This window comes from Dasypus novemcinctus, chromosome 1, assembly GCF_030445035.2.
Source record: "Dasypus novemcinctus isolate mDasNov1 chromosome 1, mDasNov1.1.hap2, whole genome shotgun sequence".
NCBI lineage: Eukaryota > Metazoa > Chordata > Mammalia > Cingulata > Dasypodidae > Dasypus > Dasypus novemcinctus.
Window position 1 is genome coordinate 137,597,119 of NC_080673.1, and position 25,559 is coordinate 137,622,677.

General features: G+C 37.0%; 1 protein-coding gene across 1 annotated transcript in view; it reads left to right on the top strand.

Annotated features, from left to right (window-relative positions):
* Positions 1-13,881: 13,881 nt before the first annotated feature.
* LOC101442383 (transmembrane serine protease 11F) overlaps positions 13,882-25,559 on the top strand; it is a 70,771-nt gene continuing 59,093 nt past the window's right edge. The window contains exons 1-2 of the mRNA XM_071212668.1: positions 13,882-13,899; positions 21,775-22,013. Coding sequence (XP_071068769.1) covers positions 13,882-13,899; positions 21,775-22,013 — 257 coding nt within the window. The remainder of the gene's footprint in view (positions 13,900-21,774; positions 22,014-25,559) is intronic.

Sequence of the window (25,559 nt, forward strand, 5' to 3'; positions counted from 1 at the left end):
CACCTCTTTGACTGACTAATACAGAATTTGGTACCAAGAGTGAAGTTGTGCTGTTGCAGTTACCAAAAATGCTGGGAAGAGGGTGGCCAGATGACTGCAGAGTAAGGAGTTCCTGGAGCCAGCTTATGATACAGGGCAGTTGGTGGTCATCCAGAGCTACCTAAAGCACCTTTTGGAGGACCCAGGAGACTAGATAAATACCCTGCAACATCCTTGAGAGTGTGGAGGGAGGAGACTGCCCATCTGCACAGAGGATTTGTGAGGAGAGTCCTCCACAATGTGGAGGTCAGTGCCCATGGTGCACAAGCTGCCTTGGGAGATATTCCATGGTTGGATCTGGAAGCCCTATTTCCCCCAATAAAACAGGGGAGGAAGACATGGTGCAGCATGGGCTTCAGCTACTGATTAGTGAATTCAGCAGGTTGAAGTAGAATCTTAGGAACACCTAAACTTTGAGCCTGTCTATGTCAGATGGAAGCCAGTGGCTGCCATTTTGACTCTGCCCTGGGCACAAGAGGAAGCAGGGCTGACTGAAAATCACAGTGCTTGTAAGGACTGGCTTCTTTCCACCCAGGCTGGAATGCAGGTCTATCCTAAACCTCAGTCACACCTCCATCAGGGAGGAAGCTGGGGGTACCTTCACCACTTCTCTGGGAGCTGTAAGCCATGCCAGCTTCATTTCCTATAAATGGTGGAGGAAGAGACAGTTGTCCACTCACCTCAGCTACTGATTAGTGGACTTAACTGGCTAAAGTACAATCCTAGAGACAGCTACAGTCTGAGCCTGTCCAAGTGGGAAAGAGTCTGGTAGCCACCATTTTGACTCTGCCCCTGGCATGACTGGAAGCCTGGCTGACTGAAAATCCAGTGAAGTTAGGGACTGGTTTCTTTCCATCAAGATCTGACTGCAACTCTAGCTTAGGCACCAGCCCCACCTCCAGCAGAGAGGCAGCTGGTGGAGCCTGCACAGGATCTCCAGGCAACTGCAAGTGCTCTCCACTGGCATAGGCTGAATAGTCAGACACCCAGGGCTGCATCTCCACATCCCAAGAGAATAAGAAAGGAACTGGGTATCTTTGGCCTCTGGGCAATGCAAGGACTTTACAGCCCACACAAACAGGTTTGTTGTGTGCCTTTGAGCCCATCTTCATCTCTGTCCCACCATAGGATAGGAGGGGGCTGGTGTTCCCCCAGCCTCTCAGGGCAACTTTAGGTAATTTTGGCATGCACAAGCCTGGCTGTTGGGCACCTGTGGCTCCACCTCCATTCCTGATAGGACAAGAGGCAGACTGTGTTTGCCCAACCACTATGGGTAACTGCAGGTGCTTTTGGCCCCTACAGCCTGGACTGGTGGGTACTTGTGGGCCCATACTCACCCCCCAATAGGAAAGAAGGGAGCTGGTGTCTCCACAGCCTTTCTGGGCAATGTCAGACCTTCAGCTTGCATGGACTGGACTATTGGTTGCCTATGAATCCACCCCCATCCCCAGTAGGGTAGTAAGGGTCTAGTGTCTTCACAGCCTCTCTGGACAATGGTGGATACTTTCAGCCAACAGGAACTGAACTGTTATGTGCTTGTGGATCCAACCCCGTTCATTAATAGGAGTTAAGGGGGCTGGTGTTTCCTCAGCCTCTCCAATCAAAGGCAGTTATACAGGTATATTTGGCCTAAAGGGACTGTACTGTTGAGGGCCCATACAACCACTTCCATCACCCAATAGGATAGGAGGGGGCTGGTGCCTCCTCAGCCTCTCTGGGCAACAGTGGATACTTTCAGCCTACAGGGACTGAACTGTTGAGCATTGGTGATTCCATTCCCATCCCATAAAGGGCAGAAGAGACAATACTCCCTCAGAATCTCAGGGAAAATGCAGGTGTATTTGACCCACAGAGATTAGATTGTTGGGCACTCCAGAGAGTCCATTCCCACCCCCAGCAGGGAGAGGATCTGGTGCTATGTCAGTTTACCTGAGCAACTGTGGTCATTTTGGAACCACACGGCATAGATTGCTGACCACAACTATAGTTCCATCCCTGACTAAGGTAGGGAAGGAAGGGGTGTGAAACTTCATCAGTGTCTCCAGGTGACTACGACAGTCTTGTTGTGCCCAACATGGATTACTATACACAGCTGCAACTCTGTCCCTACCCCTGACAGAGGAGAAAGGTGGGAGAAGCTTCATCAATTCCTGGGGCAATGTGGGCAGCTTCAGCCTCCATATCTTACAGCACTAAGTACATCCTTGGCTCCTACTTCGCAACCAGCAGGGGAGAAATGACAAGAAACCCCTAAACTAAAGGGAGATACTGCACCCAGAATAAATACCTCTAGCAAGTCAGATGCAGAAACATGAACAAAAAATTACAATCCATACCAAGAAACAAGAAGAGATGGCCCAGTTAAAGGAACAAGATAAGCCTGCAGATAACATATAAGAGTTGAGACAAGTAATCTTAGATGTTCAAACAAATTTCCTAAATAAATTCAATGAGATGGTTAAAGAGCTTAGGAATATTTAGAAGACATTGGATGAGCACAAAGAAGAATTTGAAAGCATACATAGAAAAATAACAGACCTTATGGGAATGAAAGGTGCAAATAATGAAATTAAAAATACACTGGAGGCATACAACAGCAGATTTGAGGAAGCAGAAGAAGGGATCGATGAGCTCAAAGACATGGCCTCTGAAAGTGAACATACAAAAAAATGGATGAAGAAAAGAATGGAAAAAAATTGAACAGGGTCTCAGGAAACTAAATGAGAGCAAAAGATGTGCAAACATACATGTCATGGGTGTCTCAGAAGGAGAAGAGAAGGGAAAAGGGGCAGAAGGAATATTTGAAAAAATAATGGTGAAAATTTTCCAGCCCTATTTAAGGACATAGATATCCATGTCCAAGATGCACAATGTACTCCCATCTAAATAAATCCAAATAGACCAACTCTGACACATACTAATTGGAAAGTCAAATGCCAAAGATAAAGAGAGAATTCTGAAAGCAGCAAGAGAAAAGCAATGCATAACATAAAAGGGATACCCAATAACATTAAGTGCTGATTTCTCATCAGAAATCATGGAGGCAAGAAGGCAGTGGTATGATATATTTAAGATACTGCAGGAGAAAAACTGCCAGTCAAGAATTTTATACCCAGCAACATTATCTTTTAAAAATGAGTATGAGATTAGAATATTCACTGATAAACTGAAACAAAGAGTTTGGAACAAAAAGAACAGCTTTACAGGAAATACTAAAAGGAGTGTGATGGCCTGCAAAGAAACAACAGGAAAGAGAGTTCTGGAAGAGAGTCTAGAAATGACAACTGTATTGGTAACAGTAATTAAAAGTGTCAAAAATAAAATGACAGATAAAATACAAAGGTCAAAATGGATGAAGTAAGAAATACCTTAACAGTAATAACATGGAATGTTAATGGATTAAATTCCCCAATCAAAAGGCACAGAGTGGCCGAATGGATGAGAAAATATAAGCCATCTATATGTTTTTTGCAAGAGACTCACCTTAGACCCAAGGATGCCAATAAATTGAAAGTGAAAAGTTGGAAAAAGATATTCCATGCATGCAGTAACCAGAAAAAAAGCTGGGGTAGCTATACTTATAGCAGAAAATATAGACTTTAAAAGCAAAACTGTTATTAGTGACAAGTAAGGACATTACATATGAATAAAAGGGATGATTCACCAGGAAGAAATATCATAAATATATATGCACTTAACCAAGATGCCTCAAAATACATCAGGCAAACATTTGCAAAACTGAAGGGATAGATATCTCTACAATAATAGTTGGAGACTTCAATACACCACTCTCAGCTTTGAATAGAATGTCTGGGCAGAAGATCAACAAAGAAACAGAGAGCTTGAATAATATGATAAATGGACTAAATCTAACAGGCATAAACAGAACATTGCACCCCAAAACAGCATGATATACATTCTTTTCAAGTGCTCTGGCTCTTTCTCCAGGATAGGCCATATGTTGGCTCACAAAGCAGATCTCAATAAATTCAACAAAATCTAAATTATACAAAGCACTTTCTCCGACCATCATGGAATAAAGTTGGAAATCAACAAGCAGAAAAAAAGGGGGGGGGGGGAGAATTTACACATATATGGAGATGAAACAACTCACTTAAATACTCAGTGGGTTAAAGAAGAAATTTCAAGAGAAATCAATAAATATCTTGAGATGAATGGCAATGAGAATACAACATATCAGAATATATGGGATGACATGAAGGCATTGTTGAGAGGAAAATTTATAGCTCTCAATGCTCACATTATAAAAGAAGAAAGAGCTAAAAATCAATGACCTAACTACACAGCTGGAGGAACTGGAAAAAAGAACACCAATCTAATCCCAAAGCAACTAGAAGGAATAAAATAACAAAGATCAGAGCAGAAATAAATGAAATTGAGAACAAAAAACGACAGAGAGAATTTAAAAAACCAAATTTGGTTCTTTAAGATTAACAAAATTGGCAAACCCTTAGCTATGCTAAGAAAAAAAGAGAGAAGATGCAAATAAATGAAATAAAAAATGAAAAGGGGAGCATTACTCTGACCCCACAGAAATAAGGGAGATCATAAGAGGATACTATGAATAACTTTATGTTAAAAAACTAGACAATGTAGATGAATAGGATAAATTCTTAGATATGTACAAACAACGTACACTGACACTAGAAGAAATAGATGACCTCAACAAACTAATCACAAGGAAAAAGATTGAAACTGTCATCAAACAGCTCCCCAAAATGAAAAGCCCAGGACCAGATGATTTCACAGGTGAGTTCTACCAAGCATTCAAAGAAGATTTAATGTCAATTTTACTCAAGTTCTTCCAAAAAATTGAACAAGAAAGAATGCTACCAAACTCATCCTATGAAGCCAATATCACCCCAATACCAAAGCCAGATAAAGATTTTACAAAAATGAAAATTACAGACCCATTTCTCTAAAGAATACAGATGTAAAAATACTCAATAAAATACTTGCTACTCTAACCCAACAATATATAAAAAGAATTATCCATCATGATCAAGTAGATTTTATACCAGGCATGCAAGACTGGTTCAACAAAAGAAAATCAATCAGCATAATACACCACATTAGTAATCAAAGAAGAAAAATCACATGATTTTATCAATTGACACAGAAAAGGCATTTGACAAAATACAGCATCCTTTCTTGATAAAAATATCACACACCAAAAAAAAAAGAATTGAAGGAAACTTTCTCAACATGATAAAGGTCAAATATGAAAAACCCACAGCCAGCATTGTACTCAATGGTGAAAGACTGAATGCTTTCCTGTTGAGGTCAGGGACAAGACAAGGATACCCACTGTCACCACTGTTGATCAATATAGTGCTAGAGGTTCTAGCTAGAGCAATCAGGCAAGAAAAGAAATAAAAGGCATCCAAATTGGAAAGGAAGAAGTAAAACATTCACTATTCACAGATGATATGATTGTATATCTGGAAAGTCCCCCAAAATCTACAACAAAGCTGCTAGAGCTAATAAATTATTTCAGTAAAGTGTCAGGATACAAGATCAATATGCAAAAATCAGTGGTGTTTCTATACAGTAATAATGCACAATCTGAGGAAGAAGTTGGAAAAAAATTCTATTTACAATAGCAACTAAAAGAACCAAATAGGAATAAACTTAATCAAGGATGCAAAGCACTTGTAATCAGAAAGCTATAATGTATTGCTAAAAGAAATTTAAAAAGACCTAAATAATTGCAAGGACATTCTATGCTCATGGATTGGAAGACTAAACATCATTAAGATGTTAATTCTACCCAAATTAATATACAGATTCAAGGCAGTCCCAATAAAAATTCCACCACCATTTTTTAAGCAAATGGAAAAGACAATTATCAAATTTGTCTGGAAGGGTAAGAATAGCCAGAAACATCTTAAAAAGGCAAAGTGAACTTGGAGGATTCTTGCTTCCGGACTTTAAATCATTTTACCTAGCTACAGTGGTAAAAACAGCATGAGATTGGCATAAAGATGGACACATAGACCAATAGAGCCAAACTGATGGTTCAGAAACAGATGACCAAGTGATTTTTGGCAAGCCTGTCAAGCCCACCCAGTTGGGTAAGAACAGTTTATTCAACAAATGAAGTTGGGAGAACTGGATATCCAAAGCCAAAAGAAAGAAAGAAGACCCCTATCTCATACCTTACACAAAAATTAACTCAAAATTGATCAAAGACCTAAATATAAAAGGAAGTACAATAATATTCCTAGAAGAAAATGTACAGAAACATCTTCAAGACCTGGTGGTAGGTGGTAGATTCTTAAACCTTACACCAAAAGCACAAGAAAACATGGATAAATGGGACCTCCTCAAATTTAAACACTTCTGTGATTCAAAGGACTTCATCAAAAAGGTAAAAAGGCAGCCCAGTCAAGGGGAGAAAATATTTGGAAACCACTTAACCAATAAGGGTTATATTTCCATTCTATATAAAGAGATTATACAGCTCAACAATAAAAGAGCAAGCAATCCAATTGAAAAATGGGCAAAAGATGTAAATAGACATTTCTCCAAAGAGGAAATACAAATGGCCAAAATCACATGAAAAATGTTCCATATCACTAGTTATTAGGGCAATGCAAATTAAAACAACAACAAGATATCATCTAACACTACATAGAATGACCATTATTTAAAAAACAGACCACAATAAGTGTTGGAGAGGATATGGAGAAATAGGAACACTCCTTCACTGTGGTGGGAGTGTAAAATGGTACAGCCTCTGTGGAAGACAGCTTGGCAGTTCCTCAGGAAGCTAAATATAGAACTGCCATATGATCCAGCAGTTCCTCTACTAGGAATATATCCAGAAGAAATAAAAACTATGACACAAACAGGCATCTGCACACCGATATTCATAGCAGCATTATTCACTATTGCCAAAAGATGGAAACAACCCAAGTGTCCATCCATCAATGAATGGATAAATAAAATGTGGTATATACATATGATGGAGTACTATGCTGCATTAAGAAGAAATGAAATTGGGATACATGTGATAACATGGATGAATCTTGAAGACATTGTACTAAGCGAATTAAGCCAGACACAAAAGGACAAATATTGCATGGTCTCATTAATATGAATTAAATACAAATAATAAACACACAGAATTAAAACCTAGATCATAGGTTATTAGGAGATAAGAGGTGGATTGAGAAGAACTACTGATGCTTAATGTATGTAGAAGTTTTAATTAACTTGACTGTAAAATTGTGGAAATGGATAGAGTTGATGGTAACACATTATAGGGAGTAGCAACTGGTTTATAAATGGGATTGTGACCAAAAAAAAGGCAGTCTCGGGAAGTAAATGTCAATAGAAGAAAGCTAAAAAATAATCTAGGGACCGAATAACACAGTGAATCCAGAGGTGGATGAGGATAGTGGTTGAGGGTACAAATGCAAGAGAGTCCTTCTGTGAACTAGAGCAGATGTACATCACTATTGCAGGGTGATGGGAATATGGAGAAGCATGGGAAAACTACAATTGGTGTGACCATAGACTGTGGTTATCAGCAATACTATAATATTCTTGCATCAATGCCAAAGCTGTACTGTGTTGATAATGGAGATGTATGGGAAAAGTGTGCCAAATGTACACTGTGGACCATAACTGGTGGTAATAGTCTGATAATATAATCTCATAATCTGTAAAAAATGTTCCACCATGGTGTTGTGTTGTATGGGAACTCTACACATCTATATGATTGTTTTGCAAGTTTAAAACATCTGTAACAAAAAAAAATAGTGTGGGTAAGGGAAAAAGTACACTAAATGTAAGATAAGGACTATAGTTGGTAGTAATATTTTGAGGATGCTCTTGCATAGTTTGTAACAAATGTTTCACAACAATGCAAAGTGTTGGTGGGGGGGTGATGTATGAGACCCCTGTGTGATGTTTATTTTGTAAGTTAACAATCTTTACTATACACTTATTGTTTATGTGTGTTCATGTAAGAATAATAAAAAATATATATTTAAAAAAATGATAGGGTGGCTTGGGGGAAAAATACACCAAATGTAAGATACGGACTATAGCTAGTAGTAATATTTTGATGATGCAGAGTTTGTAACAAATGTTTCACAACAATGCAAAGGCACTGGTGGTGAGGTGATGTCTGGGACTCCTATATGATGTTATGCACGTTTATTTTGTAAGTTCACAACTTTTCCTTTATATTTATTGTTTATGCATGTTCATGTATGAATGACATACTTCAATAAAAATATACTTTAAAAAAGAAAAAAATATGCTGCAACTGTCTTATAAATGGGTAAGGGGTATTTTTTGAAGAAATTGTGAGGTTCCTGATAGAAATGGCCTAGGTTGCTTTGAAGAGACTGTTGGCAGGAATATGTATGCTAAAGATGTTTTTGATGAGGCCTTAGAAGGAAATGATGAAACTATTAGTAGAAACTGGAGGAAAGGTGATCTGTGTTTTAAAGTTGCAAGTAATTTAGCAAGATTGACTCCTGATGTTATATGGAAGGCAGGATTTGAAAATTTTGATCTTGGACATTTGGCCAAGGTTATTTTCAAACTAAATATGGAAAATTTCAGCTTGGCTTTTCTCTGAAATTTATAATTAAATGTTAGAGGAAAGAGATAAGCTGTAAACTAAATTTTTGGGCATGAAGAAACCAGAAACTGATTCCAGAAATTCCAAGCCTCTAGAAATCAAGTCCCCAGATGATAGTGCCCCATTGGAAGAATTAACTAAACTTTGAACTTGTAAGACAGGATTGAAAATGTGATTATCCAGGAAAGACTTGTGGAAAGTCTTACTGTCTGATGGCTTGGACCCCTGCTTCCAGCATGCCAAGCTTTTTGTGAGATCTGTATGAAAAAAAAAAAACACTGTCAGCCTGGGCTAAAAGAGGCAAAGAGGAGAGATTAAAGGGAAAACAGTTTTAAGAGGAAAACCATGGAAACTAAAGTATGGAATTAAGACATCTCCTTAGGCAGAGAGAGGAACCCCACCCATGTTTACAGAAAGGGTGTGTTTGCCCTGGCATTTGAAGAGGGTATAAGTTCCAGGTGCTATTCAGGGAGCATTTTGCTGCCCCAGGTTACAGAGAGGGTGGAGCCAATTTCCCAAAGGCTCCAAAGAGTGAGGTCGACACCCCACTGCTCTGAGAAAGGTGGGACTATTCCTGAAGAGGGAAGGCCAGGTCACCAGCTCACTGTTCTGAGAAGACTGGGTTTGTGTGCCACAGATTAGGGAGAATGTTGCCTTAACTGGATACATGTTCTTCCCCTGCTGCTCCTCAGGGAAAATTTCTCTACTCCCCTAATTAAGATGAGATTTCTCTGTTATAAGCATATAAAAGTACCTTGCATTTCTCTTTCAGCATTTCTCATCATGACAATTTTAAACCTATTTCTATAATAGTTTTTAAGCCATAAACTCTATGTATTTGTCTTGTTAACCATGATATCCCTATCCATTAAATAATTTTTGAACGTATATATAAATGGCAAAATTCATTAACAAGCATAAGACTGAAGACCCGATTTCAAAGAATTGTTAGAAATATTTTGTAATCAGCACATTGAGCATATGTAATACATGCTTCCAACTTGCATAAAATACAGACAAAAGTTCTCTTCAGTCTTGATAATACTATTTGCTTTTAAAACATTTTTGTTCATATCTGGATTAATAAAAAAAACCTTGTTGGAAGCAGCAAAAATTGAGTAAATATTGAATTATGATCTTCTTTGAAGTTTCAAATAATCCTTCCATAGTCTTGGAAGTTAAGGCTGTGGCATCATCTTTTTTATTAGAGAAGTTGTAGGTTTGCAGAAAAATTATGCAGAAAATACAGAGTCCCCAAATACCTATCCCATTTTTAAATATTTTGTATTAGTATGATATCTTTATTAAAATTGTTGAAAGAATAGTAATATAATTGTGCCATTAACTATAGTCCATGGTTTGCATTAGGGTTCATTGTGTTCTAAAGTCCTATGGTTGTTTCATTGTTGTTGTTGTTAATTTTTATTCTATATATACCACCTAAAATTTCCCCTTTTAATTACATTAAAATATAAAATTTGGTGGTGTAAATTGCACCTACCATTTTGTGGTACCGTAACCAGCATCCCTTACAAAAAATTTCCAAATAGAAATGTTATATGTTGTATGGATTAAGCATACCTACCCATTTCTTACCCTCATCCTGGCCCCTAATAAACTGTATTCGAGTTTCTGACTCTACGAATTTGCTTATTCTATGTATTTCATATTAATGAGATAATACAATATTTGTTTTTTTGTATCTGGCTTATTTCACTGAACATGGTATCTTCAAGATTCATCCATGTTGTTTTAATATCAGAACCTCACAGCTGAATAATATTCCATTGTATGTATATACCATATTTTGTTTACCCATTCATCAATTGGTGGACACTTGGGTTGATTCCACCTTTTGAAACTTGTGAATAATGTCCCTATGAATATTGATGTGCAAATAGCTGTTTGACTCCCTGCTTTCAGTTCTTTTGGGTATAGATTTAGAAGTGAGATTACGAGGTTTTATGGCAATTTGATACTTAACTTCTGTAAAAATGCTAAACTCTTTCCTGCAGGGCTTGTACCATTTTAAATTCCCACCAACAGTGAACTAGTATTCCTATTTTTCCACATCTTCTCCAACAGTTGCAATTTCTATTGTTGTTTTGAAAAACAGTAACCATTCTAGTGGGTGGGAAATGATATCTCCTTGTGGTTTTAATTTGTATTTCCCTAATGGCTAAAGAGGTTGAACATCTTTTTATGTTCCTTTGGCCATTTGTATATTTTCTTTGAGAAATGTCTGTTCAATTCTTTTGCCCATTTTCAAATTGGGTTGTAAGTCTTTTTGTTGTTGAGTTCTAGAATTTCTTTATATATTCTGGATATTAAAGTAGTATCAGATAAGAAAAAATATTCCAAAAATTATCTTTTTACTTCCATGATTAAGTCCTTTGAGGCAAAATGCTTTTAAATTTGATGAAGTTCCATTTATCATCTTTTCATGCTTTTGGTGTAAAGTCTAAAAGACCATTGCCTAATGCAAGTTCCTGACTATGCTTTCCTGTTTTCCTCTATGGATTTTATGGTCTTGGTTCTCATATTTGGGTTTTTTATCTAATTTGAGTTAGTTTTTGTATGAATGAGGTAGGGGTTCTCCTTCATTCTTTCACAAAAAAATACCAAGTTTTTCCAGCAACCTTTGTTGAAGAGACTATTCTTTATCAGTTGAGTGGGTTGGCACCATTGTCAAAAATCAGTTAGCCGTAGCCGTGAGGATTTCTGAAATCTCAATTGGATTCCATTGGTCTATATGTATGTACTTGTACAAGTACCATGATGTTTGATTACTGTATCTTTGTAATAAGTTTTGTCCTAAATGATTTTGCAGGGACAGACGCTGGACACTATATATCCTGCCGTAACTCAAAGAACATACTGGGGGAGAGTATAAACTACAATGTAAGCTATAATCCATGCGGTGCAGCAGTGCTCCAAAATGTATTCACCAAATGCAATGAATGTGCCACAGTGATGAAAGAGGTTGTTGATGTGGGAGGAGTGGGGTAGGGTATATGGGAACCTCTTATATTTTTTTAAGGTAATATTTTTTGTGATCTATGTATCTTTTTTAAAAAGGCAATTAAATTTTAAAACAAAACAAAACAAATAAAGTGAGTCAAGGCAGCATTTCAAGGAAACTATGCTAAAAGTAAAAATCAGTGTGAATCCTACAACTTTGTTCTTTTTTAATGTGTTTTTGACTATACAGGACTCCCTACTCTTCCTTTTCCCCACTTTTCAGTTTTTTGGAAGAGTTTGATCAGGATTGATATTCATTCTTTTGAAATGTTGGATAAAGTTTCCCAGTGAAGCCATCTTGTCCTGGCCTTTTGTTTTTGGGAGGTTTTTGATTACTGATTCAAACTCATTACTTATTGTTGTTCTGTTGGGATCTTGTATTTCCTCTTTGGTCAGTGTAGGTAATTTGTGTGTTTCTAGGAATTTGTCCCTTTCATCTAGCTTATCTAATTTGTTGAAATGCAATGGCTTATGGTAGCCTCTTAAAATCCTTTTTATTTCTGTTGGATCAGTTCTTCCATTGCTAAGATCACAATAAATCTATAGTAGAATAACATAAGTCTGCTCTAGTCCACTGTTCATTCCCCAGTCCTGAGGATTCTGGAATGGTGATGCCCTCTCAACCTCTAACTGAGAGGGGGCTTATAGCCCATGGAGCAGATAGATGGGACTATCTGGCTTGCAACTGTAGACTCTCTCTGTTCCTTGAGATGGTCATTGTCCATCCTCTGCTCCTTGTTAGTTGTCCTGGAACTCAATGACTGCCAACATAAATATTCCCTCAAATAAAAGGGCTCCTGAGTGCTCTGGAGACAACAGACACTATAGGCAGGGCATTCAGCTCAGGAGTCTGGCACCTTGTCGGTGGGCCCTACTTTGGATTTTATGCCCCTCATTGTGACAGAGTTGAGCTCATTGGTGGTTTTCCTACACATGGTCCATCTGCCCCTTCTATTTGAACCTATAATTAGTGTTAGAGATGATAGATGCATGTCCGAGAGAACTGAATCTCTGGGCTATCCATGTACCATTGGGCTCAGAATCTCAACAGATTTGCAACACCTACTCTCCAGTTATTTGGAACCACAATTGCTTATTAATGGAATATGTGTGTTAGGAACTGAACAAAAGTCTTGAGCTCAAATCTTGGAGCCAGATCAGATATCACCATTCTCAATTCCTGTTCCACATTTTGTGTGAGATTTTCTTTTTATTACACCAGTCACTGAAAACCCAGCTTCACAGACATAATATGAAAAATTTAAAATATCCAGCTGCAATTATGTGAGTTCATCAAACAATCTGGAATCACAGGCCTAAGATAATGTTTTCCAACTTTTTTCAATGAAACAATTTTATTGATACATATTAATAAAGCATAAATCTATCCAAAATGTGCAATCAGTAGTATATCACCTATTTTTCCATTCATACAATCACATACTTGTCCATTCATCTGTCCCGTAATTCTTATAGCATCTTCATTATTCTAGCAATAATAACCATACTAAAAAACTAAAACCAGCTAACCAAACAAACAAACAAACAAAACTCATTACCTCTCAATCTCTCTATGCTTCTCCTGCTGTACATAGCTACTATTCTTTTTCTTTCTCACTAGTTTATTTATATTTATATTTTGTAAAAACTATCTTACATAAGCAATATCACCCTTATTCATATTTTACATGAGGTTTTGCTATGTTATACAGTTCCAAGGTACATTTTTAGCTTTCCTTCTAGCAATGTAAAAATCATTATGTCTTCCCTTTCAACCACTGTCATACTGATATAATAGTCACAAAAGTTATGATGTGCTCTCAACATCATTTCATTTCCAAAGATTTGCAAACAACCTTTTAACCAATTCTGCACAGATTAACCCTCAACTTTCTATTCTTTGAAACCCCCATTCTGTTTTCTGTGATGTATATTCTAAGTATTCATTCCATGAGTTTACATTATATATTTAGTTCATAAAAGCACAACCATACAGTATTTGTCTTTTCGTGTCTGGCTTGCTTCCCTCAACATAATGTCCTCCAGGTTCATCCATGTTGTCATATGCTCCACAGCTTCATTTCTTCTTACCACTGCATAATATTCCATTGTGTATATACACCACAGTTTTTTTTATCCATTCATCATTTGATGTACACCTGGATTGTTTCCAACTCTTGGCTATAGTGAATAATGCCGCTATGAACGTCAATGTGAAGGTATCTATTTGTGTAACCGCTCTCAGTTCTTCTGGGTATATACCTAGCAGGGTATTGCCAGGTACTGTGGCAAGTCTATATTCAGCTTCCTTAGGAACAGCCAAACAGTCCTCCACAGCAGCTATACCATTCTATGTTCTCACCAACAATGAATAAGTGTTCCTATCTCTCCATATCCTCTCCAACACTTAAAATTTTCTGACTTTTCAATATAGCCATTCTAGTAAGTATGAAATGGTATCTCATTATAACTTTGATTTGCACTTCCCTAATTGCTAGGCCATTGAACATTTTTTCATGTGTTTCTTCACCATTTGTATTTCTTTCTCGGACAACCATCTTTTCAAGTCTATTGCCCATTTTTAATTGTGAAGTTTGTCTTTTTATTGTTGAATTGCGTTATCTCTTTATATATTATGAAGATTAAACCCTTATCATATATGTGATTGACAAGTATTTTCTCTCATTGAGTCAGCTGCTTTTTCACCCTTTTGACAAAGTCCTTTGACTTTGTGTTTAAATGTGTTTAATTTTGAGGAGGCCCCATGCATGTATTTTTTTCTTGTGTTGCTCTTTTTGGGGGGGGGGTGTAAGGTTTAAGAAACTATCACATACCAGAAGATACTGAAGATGTTTTTCTATGTTTTCTTCTAGGAGTTTTATGGTTGTAGCTTTTATATTTAGGTCCCTCATCTATTTGGAGTTAAATTTTGTTATAGGTGTTATAGGTGTTATAGGTGTGATATAGATGGTCTTCTTTCTTTCTTTTGGATATGACCATCCAGTTCTTCCAGCACCATTGGTTGAATAGTCTGTTCTGACCCAGCTAGGTGGACTTAACAGCCTTGTCAAAAATCACTTGACAGTAGATGTGAGGGTTCTGAGTCTTGACTCAGTTCCGTTGGTCAGTCTGTCTTTCTTTATGTCAGTACCATGCTGTTTTTACCCTGTAGCTAATAATATGTTTAAAAGTCAGGAAGTGAGAGTCCTCCAACTTAGTTCTTCTTTTTTAAAGTCATTTTGACTATTTGGGGCCCCTTGCCCTTTCAAATAAATTAGATCATTTGCTAGCCTAGCAAAGGAGGACAGAGCATTATTCCAGGCCCTTGCTATTGGTGATTGTTCTCCTGAACTTTTTCTTATGAATTGAGACATAGTCTAATATTACATATTGCTTAAGAATTTTCTCCTGAAAGCCTCCATGTTGATCAAATGTGGCCTCTTGCTAAGCCAAACTCAGCATAAAAATACATTACCTTCCCCCTGGCATGGAACATGACTCCTGGGATGAGCCTCCCTGGTACTGAGGGATTATTGCTAAGTGCCCACTAACAATGTGTCTGGAAAAGAACCTTGATAAAAATTAAATACAAATGAGTTTTTATGGCTAAGAGATTTCAAAGTACATTGGGAAGTCATTCCAGAGGTTACACTGATACGCATCTGAGCAGGATCTCATTGACTGCCACAGTAAAGATTACCTCAAACACTGGGGTTCCTGAGATCTCTAGAGACACAAAGACACTATAAGCCAGACATTCAATCTCAGGAATTCAGCACCCTGTCAGTGGGCCTTGCTTTGGAATATGTGCTCCCCTATGTAACAGAATTAGACACATTTATAATTTCCCTACACATGGCCCCTTTTATTTGAACCTATATTTAGTACTATACTTGTTAATTCCATGTTCCAGAGACTTAAATCTTTGGTCTGTTATATACCAACTGAGTCCTGAATCTCAATAGAGTTGCAACACCTACATTCAAGTTTCTTGGACTTGCCCAGGGCAACTAACAAAAGGATGCTGATGGACAATGCCCATCCAAGAAAATAGAGAGTATCTATAATTGCAAGTAAGACAGTTCCATCCACCTGCCCCATGGGATCAAAGTCCCCTTTCAATCAGAAACAGAGAGTGCATCACCATCCCCAAATCCTCAAGATTGGGAAATAAACAAGGGGCTAAAGTAGATGTATTATTAGTCTATTATTCTATTATAGACTTATTATTATTCTAGCAATGGAAGAAATTGTATCATGAATGTGAAGGTAGTGGCCACCAGAGATTCTGAGGGGAGGGAGAGAGAAGAATAGATGTAGTATAGGGGCATTTTTGGGATATTGGAATTGTCCTACATGACATGGCAATGACAGATACAGGCTATTATACATTTTGCCAACACCTGTAAAATTATGGGGGATAAAGTGCAAACTATAATGTAAACTATAGTCCATCGTTAGTATCAATGCTTTAATATATGTTCATCAATTGTAAGAAATGTAGCACACAAATGAAAGTTGTTGTTAATGTGGGCAAGTGTGGGAGGGGGGAGGAGGTGGGGTATATTTGCATCACCCAATTTTTGATGTAACATTTTGTAATCTAATCTTGTTTTTAAAAATAAATATTTTTTTAAAGGAAGAAAGAAAAAATCTTAATGATATTTATTCTTTCAATCCATGAACACAGAATGTCCTTCTACTTAAGTCTTCTTCAGTTTCTTTTAGTACTGTCTCATAGTTTTCTGAATGAAGGTACTTTATGTCCTTGGTTGAGTTTATTCCTAAATCTTTTATTGTTTTGGTTATTATCATAAATGGATTTTTTTCTGATTTCCTCCACAAATTGCACATCAGTAGAGTATAGAAATGCATTGATTTTTGCATATTAATCTTGTATCCTGCCACTTTTGCTAAATTTGTCTATTAATGCTAATAGCTTTGTTGTGGATTTTTCAGGAAATTCTAGATATATGACCTTAATATCAGCAAATAGTGCAAGTTTTACTTCTTCCTTTCTATTTGGCTGCCTTTTATTTCTTAACTAGCCTAATTTTTCTAGCTAGAACTTGTAACACAATATTGAATAATAATGGTCACATTGGGCATCGTCTTGTTCCTGATGTCAGTAGGAAAGCTTTCAGCCTTTCACCATTAAATATAATACTAGCTGTAGGTTTTTCATAGATGCACTTTACTATATTGAAAAAGCTTCCTTCTTTTACCATCTTTTGGAATGCTTTTCGTCAAGAAAGTCTTCTGTATTTTGCCAACTTTCTTTTCTTCATCAATTGAAAGGATCATGTGATTTTCCTCTTCAGTTTATCAACGTGGTTTATTACACTAATTGATTTTCTTGTGTTGAACAAACCTTACATACCTGGGATAAAACCCACTTGATCGTGATGTATAATTCTTTTTAATGTGCTTTTGGATTCAGTTTGCAAGTACTTTGTTGAGTAATTTTACATCTATATTCATGTGGGATATTGGTCTGTAATTTTCCTTTTTTGTAGTATTTTTATCTGGTTTGGGTGTTAGGATGATGTTGGCTTCATGGAATGAGTTTGGATGTGTTCTTTCCTGTTCAATTTTTTGGAAGCACTTGAGCAAGACTGGTATTAGATCCATTCTTTGAATGATTGGTAGAATTCACATGTGAAGCCATCTGGTCCAAGACTTTTCATCTTTGGAAGGTTTTGATGACTGTTTCGATCTCTTCACTTATGATTGATTTGTTGAGGTCTCCTGTTTCTTCTAAAGTCAGTATATGTGGTTCCTTAGTTTCTAGGAACTTGTCAATCTCATCTACATTGCCTAGTTTTTTATCATACAGTTGCTCATAGTATCCTCTTATGAACTCTCTTATTTCTGCAGGATAAGAGGTAATATTTCCCCTATTATTTTTTATTTTATTTATTTGCATCTACTCTCCCTTTTTTTTATTTGTCAGTCTAGCTAAGGATTTGTCAATTTTGTTGATTTTCTCAGAGAACGAGTTTTTGGTTTTGTTGATTCTCTCCATTGTTTCATTGTTCTCAATTTCATTTATTTCTTCTCTTATCTTTACTATTTCTTTTCTTAAGCTTGATATGGGATTAATTTGCTGTTCTTTTTCTATTACCTTCAGGTGTGCCATTAGATCTTCAACTGTAGCCTTTTCTTCTTTTTTAATGTAAGTATTGAGGGCTATAAATTTCCCTCTCAGCACTGCCTTTGTGGTGTCCCATAAGTTTTGAAATTTTGTGTCCTAATTTCATTAGTCTCAAGATATTTGCTGAATTCTCTTGTGATTTCTTCTTTGACCCACTGATTACTTAAGAGTGTGTTGCTTTATCTCCATATACTTATGAATTTTCTTTATCCAACTATTATTGATTTCCAGCTTCATTCCCTATGATCAGAGAAAGTGTTTTGTATAATTTAAATATTTTTAAATTTATTGAGACTTTTCTTGTGACTCAACATATGTTCTTCCTTGGAGTAGGATCCATGAGCATTTGAAAAGAATGTATATCCTCCTGTTTTGGATTGCAATGCTCTACAGATGTTTGTTAGGTCTAATTCATTTATCCTATTTTTCAAGCTCTCTGTGTCTTTATTTGTCCTCTGTCCAGATGTTCTATCCAATACTGAAAATGGTGTATTGATATATGTAATTATTATTGTAGAGACGTATTTCTACCTTCAACTTTGCTAGTGTATGCCTCATTTACCTTGGGGCCCACAGGTTAGATGCATACAAAATTTAATATAGTTATTTCTTCTTGGTGAATTGCTCTTTTTATTAATATATAATGATCTTCATCTCTTATAACAATTAAAATCTATTTTGTCTGATATTAGTATCACTACTCTAGCTCTTTTTTGATTACTATTTTCATGGAATATCTTCTTCCAATTTCATTTTTAACCTGTTGTGTCCTTATATCTGAGGTGAGTCACTTATAGATAACATACAAATGGCTCATTTTTAAAATCCTTTCTATCAGTCTATGACTTTTGATTAGGGAGTTCAAGTCATTATCTTTCAATGTTATTACTGTAAAGACATTAGTTACTTCATCCATTTTGTCTTTTGGCTTTCTGTTGTCATATTGTACCATCTGTCTTCTTACTCTTTAATTTACCTTTCCTAATAATCTTCATTTCTACACTCTTCTCCAAGTCTCTTGCCCATGTTTTTTCCTTTCAGGCTGCAGCACTCCCTTTAGTATTTCTTGTAATTCTGGCCTTTGGTAACATAATCTATCAGTTTTTGTTTGTCTGTGAAGACTTTGAACTCACCCTTAATTTTGAAGGACAGCTTTGCCAGATAGAGAATTCTTGGCTGGCATTTTTCTCTTCCAGTACCACTTTCTTCTCTCCTCCATGATTTCTGATGAGAGGTCAGCAGTTAATCTTTTCAAGCTTCCATTGTATGTAATGCTTTGCTTTTCTCTTACTGCTTTCAGAATCATCTCTTTATCTCTGATATTTGTCATTCTAAATAGGTGTCTTGGGGTAGGTCTATTTGGATTTGTTCTATTGGGAGTGCATTGTCTTTCTTGGATATGAATATTTATGTCTTTCATAAGGGTTGAAAAGTGTTAAGTCATTATTTCCTCAAATATTCTTTCTGTCCTTTTTCATTCTCTTCTCCTTCTGAGACACTGATAATGTGAATATTTGTGCATTCACATTGTCATTCAATTCCCTGAGACCTTGTTCCATTTTTTCCATTCTCTTCTCTTTCTCTTCTCCTGTCTTTTCTACATCAGATGTTCTGTCTTCTAAATCACTAATTCTGTCATAGAGTAATTCACATCTGCTCTTAAGTGCCTCTAATGTATATTTAATCCTATCCATCATGTCTTTAATTCCCATAAGTTCTGTTACTTTTCTTTGTAGGCTTCTAAATTGTTCTTTGTGCTCATCCAATGACTTCTTAATATCATTTATCTCATTTGTCATATTTTCTCTCATTTATTTAAACTGATTTAAGAGAGTTATGCAATTATCCTTCATTAATTGTCTTAAATCCTGTATCTCTTCAGGGTATTTGGTTTGTTCTTTTGGCTGGGCCATCTCTTCCTGTTTCTTAGTATGTCTTGTAATTTTTTACTATTGTCTAGGCATCTGAATATGTTAGTGAATTTATTCTAAATGTCAATTTCTTTCTTTTGTCTATCTTTTTTTTTCCCCCTTAGCTCTTCTTTGGTATTTGTTTTAACATTTTAAGTCTTTAAAATTTCTCAGCTTATGTTATAAAAATTGTAACAGGCACTCAGTAATGGGGTGCAGATTTTCTCCCAGGGGTCAGAGTACAAAGAGTACCAAAAGCAGTTTTTATTCATGCAATTTCCAGACTAGCCAGCAGGTGGTACTTATCAGTGTACCTTTCCTTGGAGGTGTACCTTTTTTTGTTTTCCTATGTTTTGGTCTGGCCAGAGCTGAGATTCAAAATGGACTCTGCTGGCTGAATTCACGGAAGAAAGGCCCCCCAAATCCTCCTCCCTTTTCCCTTATAATAGTTGACAGGGAGGAAGATGTCTGTTCCCATCTCAGTTGACTCCAGTGATTCAAAAATTTTATCCCAGCTTAATTTCTTGTGGGTGGGGTAGAGAGCCCTTCCCAGCCATCTGTGGTAGTCTGGTAACCCATATTTGGATGCTTTGTCTCTCTGTCCCTCACCCTCCTAGGGGTTGTGAAAAACTGTCCTGGTCTGCTGACCCCCAAAAAAGGCCCTCAGCCAGATTTTGGCTCTTTCTCTATTGTTTATGTGACAGAGTTGAGCCCTGCCTGTCTAATCTGCCATCACAATTCCTCTGTGTTTTAATATTTTGAAGTTTTAATTCTAGAATTTATTCCCTGGCCTGTCTGTTTTGTATGTCTTAGTTTTGTATGCAGCTAGTGATAAAACAAAGATTTTCTTGAGTGCCAGGAGTCTTCAAAAACAAGCAAGCCAATGGAAATAAAAAACCTTTCACTATACTCTGCATTGGTTCATGCTCTCCTTCAAAATTTAGTCCTCCTGTCGAGAAGATCCTCAGCCTGAGGTAAGCTTGAAGTACAGGGTCCTCACTGTCATTTCTAAGGCTATGTTTTGCTCTGGGTCTTATGTATTTCCCCATTTACAGGAAGGTAAATACCCCTCTATTCTCAATGAAATAGACATTCCCACCTCCTAGGTATTCTATTTTATAACTTAAAGCAGATAATTCTTTGCTCAAAGCATTTCGACTTACTTTTTTCTTACACTGCTTTAGCTATCCACAAGCTGCTTTTGCCTGTAGGACAAGTCCTTAGCGGGGGTGTCAAGTCTCAGATGAGATTCCTAATTCAGGCTTTCCAACTGCCATCTGATCGATTGGCACTGATGTACAGGCATCCCAGTAAAGGCATAGAGGATACTTTGCTCCTTTGGAAACAGGGCAAAACCCCACAGTGGGTGTGCAGTTGGCTGTAAAATGTGTTATGGCAGGGAGGGAATGGGGAATGGGCCAGCAAGGACAATGAGCTTCTCCTAGTAATTTAAGATTGTTTTGTCTTTGACAATCACCCAATTATTGTAAACCTTTAAATGTTTTCTAGAATTTTGAGGATGTCTATGCCAGTTTTAGTTTGTTGTCCAGATTCTGTGGGGTAATCAGCACCCTGGACAGTTTTTGACTGTTACCTTAGTTGGCTGGAGATGACATGTTTTAACGAGGACATGGCCCAGAGTTGTCCCCGAGCTACCATGGTGTAGCCTCCCTTGTTCTGTGGGTGAAAGTCTTGTCCTCGCTTTGTAGGCAGCTACACCTTCCTGGGAATGGACATGTAGATGGTTCTGCACTACCTGAGGTGCTGGTTGTCTTTTAGAGTTTTACTTCTTTTAACTGGTTTACCATTGTGCTTGTTCTGTTTTATTAATTTTTCCCTATAGTGCTATTACACTATAGATATTTTATTCTTTTATTTGTTTATTATCTGTCTAACTCCACTAGAACTTTGTAAGCTTCATGAGCTTAAGGCTTTTTTCTATTTTGTTCGATGATATATCATTAGGCCTAGAACACACAGCTAGGTGACTATGGGTTGAATGAAAGAGTGTATGGTGGCACTTTGTGCAGGCGCCGGCGCCGGCACCTGTGCCCGCGGGTACTTCCGCCCCGGTAGCCTCGCCCCACCGCGCACTGCTCAGCCGGTCGCCGCCAAGCTCCTGCGGCGGGAGCGGCGACGTCGTGCAGCGTTTTGATAAGGCGGCCTTGAACGCGTTGCAGCCGCCCAAATTCAGAACTGAAAGTTCATTAGAGTCTACACTGAAGACGCTCCTGTTCTTCACTGCTTTAATGATCACTGTTCCAATTGGGTTATATTTTACAACTAAATCTTACCTATTTGAAGTGCCTTGGGAATGTCCAATAGGGACAGCTGTTTTTATGGTGCTGCTGTTGCAGTGGTAGCCGTCCATGTGGTGCTCGTCCTCTTTGTGTACGTGGCCTGGAATGAAGGCTCACAACAGTGGCGAGAAGGCAAACAGGATTAAAGTGACTATCACCTTTTAATAATATTAAATTGGTTTTTAAAATGGTAAATGCTTCTGGGGCATTGATGATTTGAATAAAATTGAAAGAACATGTTGATATCGGTCTAAAGGAGTCATGTTTGGCTAGTGGAAATGTTGATCCTTCTAATACAATGGTTTGTATAATCAGTCTTAACTATAAGGGTCTCATTTGCAAATGAGAATATGGAAAAGTTAAATTAGTTACTAACAAGCCTATTACCTTAGTTACACAAAATTCTGGGAAGAATTTTATTATTTTACAACAAAAAATGTTTCATAGCATTTTGTCTTACAGTTGGTTTTGAATGATCCTCCTGTAGAGATACTAGTTTTGTGCTAGACTAACACTTACCAAAACTGTCATGAAAATACCAGGTCACTAGATGTTTGCATTTTATTTCCCATAGAAAGCTGCTTAAATTGTAGATACTAGAATTAATCTGAACATCATAGAAGAGTTTCACATGATGTGATTCCCTAGTCAATAGGAGTCTTGCATTACATAATTTTTTGGGAAAACTAAGCTAAATCATCTATGTTCATGTAAGAAGACTTTGGTTTCCTGAAGGATATAGAGCAAAACCATGTGTTCACCACTCAGGCAGTGAGCCTACACCCCAAAGGCCCCATGCAGGCTAGCTTTGTGCTTTTTAGAGCAACTTGTTAATATGCTTTGCTCTGCCATTCAGTGACGTTATACTTTAATTATAAGATCTGTATAAACGTCATTTAAAAATCTGATTTTTTCCTGTTGTTTCTTTTTTCATTGTAGTATATGTGATAGGAATTTGCATTTAAATGTGAATTCATTTTTATATAGTTAAGGTGTGTAAACAATCCCTAAAACTGATTATTTTTATCACTTGGAATTTCTAGTATAGCAGTCTTATTAATCAGAGCTAAATTTTATCCCAGATATATATAGTTAGATAATTCTTGAGGTACTTTCCAGGTTGGGAAAAACAAAACAAAACAAAACAAAACAAAACAAAACAGCTGTGATTTTCCTTTAGAATCCTTAGTATTTTTTCTAGCCATTGTGTGCAATCTAAAAACAACTCCCCCCCCAAAGTGTTTTTCTTTCTTATATAAAACCATAATATGTGTTCACTGTAAAAAAAAAAAGGAAAATTTTTAATTAAAATTAAAATATGCAGAAAGCTAAAGTTTCCTGTAATTTTGCCACCTGGAGGAAGATAACCTCTATTTCAGTTTATATCTCATATGCAGTTTTGAAAGTAATTTCTTAATGCTAATTCATTACACAGTAACACTTTGGTTTAAGTTCAAATTCTGCCATTACCTGACAGCAATTTGCAATCTTCAGGTGAGTAATTGCTTCAGCATTTTCTTAAAAAGCACATTCTACCTTTAATATTTTAAGTAGCTATCTTATTATTCAAACTTTCTGTAATTGCTAATGCAGTGGCCCTTGCCTAAGTATTTGCCATTACCCATTTTTTGTTCATCCTTATCACTTTTTACTTTGCAGAACTAAACTAATGGAAGGGAGAAATGGTTAGGCATAAAAGCCAAGTAGGCATTTGTGTTTAATTGTTGAGAAAAATTAAAAATAAGTATGATTGTAATATGGTTGTTGTTTAGTCTCTCTTTTTTTTTTTTTTTTTTTTGGCTTTTACAATGGGGATTTATTGGGTTGCAAGCTTACAGTTATGAGACCATGAAAGTGTCCAAATCAAGGCATCACCAAGTGATGCTTTCTCCCCAAAACCCTGCACATACCTCTGTCTCCCTTCTTCTCTGGGTCTCACTGTTTCAGCTTCTGGCTTCTTCTCTTCCAGGTTCCATTGATTTCAGCTTCTTGCTCTAGTGGTGTCCTCGTGTCCTCTTTGCTCCTATTTCTTTCTCTCTGTCTCTGCTGCCTTTCTTTTCTTCTCTGTATATTCATTCCATTTATAAAGGATTCCAGAAAGAGGATTAAGACCTAGCCTGGAGGTGGCGGACTTGGCCAAGAGGTTAGGGCATCCGTCTACCACATGGGAGGTCCGCAGTTCAAACCCCGGGCCTCCTTGACCTGTGTGGAGCTGGCCCACGCACAGTGCTGATGTACGCACGGAGTGCCCTGCCACGCAGGGGTGCCCCCACGTAGGGGAGCCCCACGTGCAGGGAGTGTGCCCAGTAAGGAGAGCCGCCCAGTGAGAAAAAAATGCAGTCTGCCCAGGAATGGTGCCGCACACACGGAGAACTGACACAACAAGATGACGCAACAAAAAGAAACACAGATTCCGGTACTGCTGACAACAACAGAAGTGGACAAAGAAGACGCAGCAAATATACACAAGGAACAGACAACCGGGTGAGGGGGAAAGGGGAGAGAATTAAATAAATAAATAAAGACCTACCCTGGGCTATGCCTTACTGAAGTAATTTAATCAAATGGTCCTTAACTGAGGTAATCTAATCAAAGGATCCCACCTACAATAGGTTCACACCCACAGGAATGGATTAATTTAGGTCTCTTATTGTTAAATGTTGTCTACAGTTAAATGTCTCCTTTAAGCAATTATTCTAAATGTGAAGTGTTTTTTAAAAAGACAGCAATTTTGATGTTTGAACCCAGGTATTGTGTGGTAGATTTCTAGATGTTCCTTTCTGTTGTACTTAAAATTGTCCATCTAATTTTTTTTGTATAATGCCAAGGTTTTTCTTGTACTCTTGTCATGTTATTATTCTATTTATAAACTAGTAATGTCCAGTGTTGGATCATTGTGTTTTGTTTCAGACATTTGCTGAGTAGATAACAGTAGGGGTATTTTTCCACAAGTATTTAAACCAGGGGCACACAAAAGAAAAGTAGTTGTTATTTCCTCTTGGTAAAAAAGTACCAAGTGTTTTAAAGTTAGAATCAGATACTAGGGTATATGTTTAGTGTTATTACAAAATAGGCTTGTTTTCAAAACTGGTTAGTTTACTGCTATGCTTAACTATATTAAATAACATGATATTTAACAAATAGATTTATTTTTCAAGATGTTTCACTGATTTCCTCTTGCATGATGTACATATTTCATGATGTATAGAAAGGAAAGCTACAATTAAGCCTTTCTAAATGTTTTAAGTGAGGAATATATTCGTTAGTATTTTCAAACTGATTGTAAGAGATAACCTTAATTAGGAATGTAACTTGAAGTATCAGTACAAGCTACTGATTTAACTCCATTTACTATAACATACCACTTTCCTCACTTCCCATTTTGCCCTCCCCCAAGTATAATCCTTTTTCCCCGTTATGCTGAAAAATGAAAAGTGCGCTGTTGAATACATCTGATGTCATTAACTCTTAAAATGGGTATCATTTTGAATGTAAGAATAGAATCTGGTTTTGAG